General features: G+C 39.0%; 1 protein-coding gene across 1 annotated transcript in view; it reads left to right on the top strand.

Moving 5' to 3' along the window:
• The window catches only part of LOC122263555 (uncharacterized), a 101142-nt gene that overhangs the window by 89867 nt on the left and 8775 nt on the right, over positions 1-2500 (top strand). Inside the window, exons 24-26 of the mRNA XM_086550033.1 lie at positions 1-96; positions 471-637; positions 1201-1329. The exon at positions 1-96 is cut by the window's left edge and continues 33 nt beyond it. Of these exons, the coding sequence (XP_086406159.1) occupies positions 1-96; positions 471-637; positions 1201-1329 (392 nt within the window). The remainder of the gene's footprint in view (positions 97-470; positions 638-1200; positions 1330-2500) is intronic.

Below are 2500 nucleotides of genomic sequence, written 5' to 3'. Positions count from 1 at the left end.
ACCAGCGTTGCACCTGTGCCAGGAATCAGCCGTGCCACCATGAAACGGGTGCCTGCAAGTGCCCCCCGGGACGAATGGGGGCACAGTGCCACGATTGTGAGTGTCGTGTTGTGGTGATGAGCCTTTTTTCACGATTTTTAGTTTTATTAGTGATTGTATTGGCATAATGGTTGGTATTATTGGCATTATTATTATTATTATTATAATTATTATCACCATTGCCATTAATTTGATTATTTATCAATTTGATTATCACTATTGTTACCATTATCATCATCATTAGTAGTAGTATTATTCTTGCTCTACTATTGCAATTGTCATTATTAGTATCCTATTTATCCCTACCATTTTTACTATTTCTATTTACTATAACATTTTTTTATCATTCATTTCGTTTCCATAATCATCATTATTACCATAACTTAATAATCTATCCCCCTCCCCCACCTCCCATCACCCCCCTACCCCAGTCTGCCCCGAAGGAAGGTGGGGCGACCAGTGCCAAGAGGAGTGCCAGTGCAAGGGCTCCTCCCTCTGCGACCCCGTCAGCGGCGCCTGCGTGTGTCCCCCTGGCACGAGAGGTCGGAAGTGTGGCAAAAGTTGTCCTCCAGGGTTTTATGGCGTCGACTGCAAGGAAGTGAGTTGTCACCCTCCATCTTTGTTGTTGTTGTTGTTGTTGCTGTAGTTCCTCGTGTGGATTTTGGATTTTGATTTCGATTCCGTTCGCGACTTCCGATGACGTGAGAGACATCTATCGATAACAACACGAACTAATGCATGGGGAAACTTTTCTCAAGCCATGACCCCATGACCCCCTTCCCTCTCCTCCCTCACCTCCCCCTCTCTGGCAAAAGGGGAGATAGCGATGACCCTCATGACATGACATAAGGATTAAAGCTCTCCCTCCCTCCCACTTGACACTTTTTGACTCCCCCTCACTCCCACCCTCCCTCCCTTTTGACACTTTTTGACCCCCCCTCCCTCCCTATTGACAATTTTTGACCCCCCTCCCTCCCTTTTAACATTTTTTGACCCCCCTCCCTCCCTTTTAACATTTTTTGACCCCCCACCCCCCCACCCCCACCCCTCCTCTCCCTCCCTCCCTCTTGACACTTTCTGAACCCCCCACCCCCACCCCTCACGACCCCTCATGACCCCTCATGACCCCTCATGACCCCTTGCTCCTCGCCCTCGGTACAGAAATGCGAGTGTGAGAACGGAGGTCGATGTAACTCGACGACCGGGGCTTGTGAGTGTCCCGAAGGCTTCTACGGTCCCACCTGCTCCCTCCCTTGCCCTGACGGTACATACAGCACCCACTGTAACCAGGTACAGTTGTACAGCCAGCCACTCGATACATATCTATCTTACACTGACAGCACTCGGGTACAGTCACGCTGGTAGACATGATAATGCACATTCCCCTCGAAGTACAGGTACAGTCGCATGGACATAAAACAAACAGCCACTACAGTTACAGCAACTCTTTTCCTGACTGATATGTGACACAGGTACTTCAGCCGTGACTAATAAGCGCAGGTGAATGTGGATTCCTCATTGAAATAAGGTATGGTCATCATTTATATATTAATACATGGATTCTTGCAGTATTGTGTGATTTGAGTCTATACCCTATTGGGCCGATCGGGTGTATGTATATATATGTATATATAATAAATATATATAATATATATAATATATATATATATATATATATATATATATATATATATATATATATATATATATATATTATATATCTATATATATAAATATATATATTATATAAAATATATGTATATATTTAGATATATATATATAATATAATCTTATATATATATATATATATATATATATATTTACACATGTGTGTGTGTATGTTTGTATATATATATGTATATGTTTAGATATTGTATATGTATATGTATATGTATATGTAATATATATATGTATATACATATATATATATATATATATATATATATATATATATATATATATATATATATATTATATAGTTATATATATTAATACATATATATATATATATATATATATATATATATATATATATATATATATATACATGTATATAATACTATGTAAACAGGCATGTAGTCTTGTTATGACTCTCTTAGACGCAGAGACGAACTTCCCCAGGTAAGTGCACACTTGCCAAACTAACACCCACAACAGCAACTGCAATATGAAAAAAACAACAACAAAACACAACCTCAACACCTCCATTCCAGCCGTTCTTTCCACACACCCTTCCCCCAAAAAAAAAAAAAAAAACCCCCATCCAAAATTATCCCCACCATCATACATTATTCATATCATTACCACCCCATACCATCATTACATATCACATCATTATCATTATTCATATCATTACCGTCATCATTACCATCATCTATATCATCATTATCACCACCATCATTATCATTATTCATATCATTACCACCATCCATATCATCATTATCACCACCATCATTATCAT

The sequence above is a fragment of the Penaeus japonicus genome, unplaced genomic scaffold, assembly GCF_977035675.1.
Source record: "Penaeus japonicus unplaced genomic scaffold, GWHDUDI00000001_assembly GWHDUDI00000023, whole genome shotgun sequence".
Taxonomy (NCBI): Eukaryota; Metazoa; Arthropoda; class Malacostraca; order Decapoda; family Penaeidae; genus Penaeus; species Penaeus japonicus.
The sequence above is the reverse complement of the archived record's forward strand: the minus strand, read 5'-3'. Positions and strand labels throughout refer to the sequence as shown.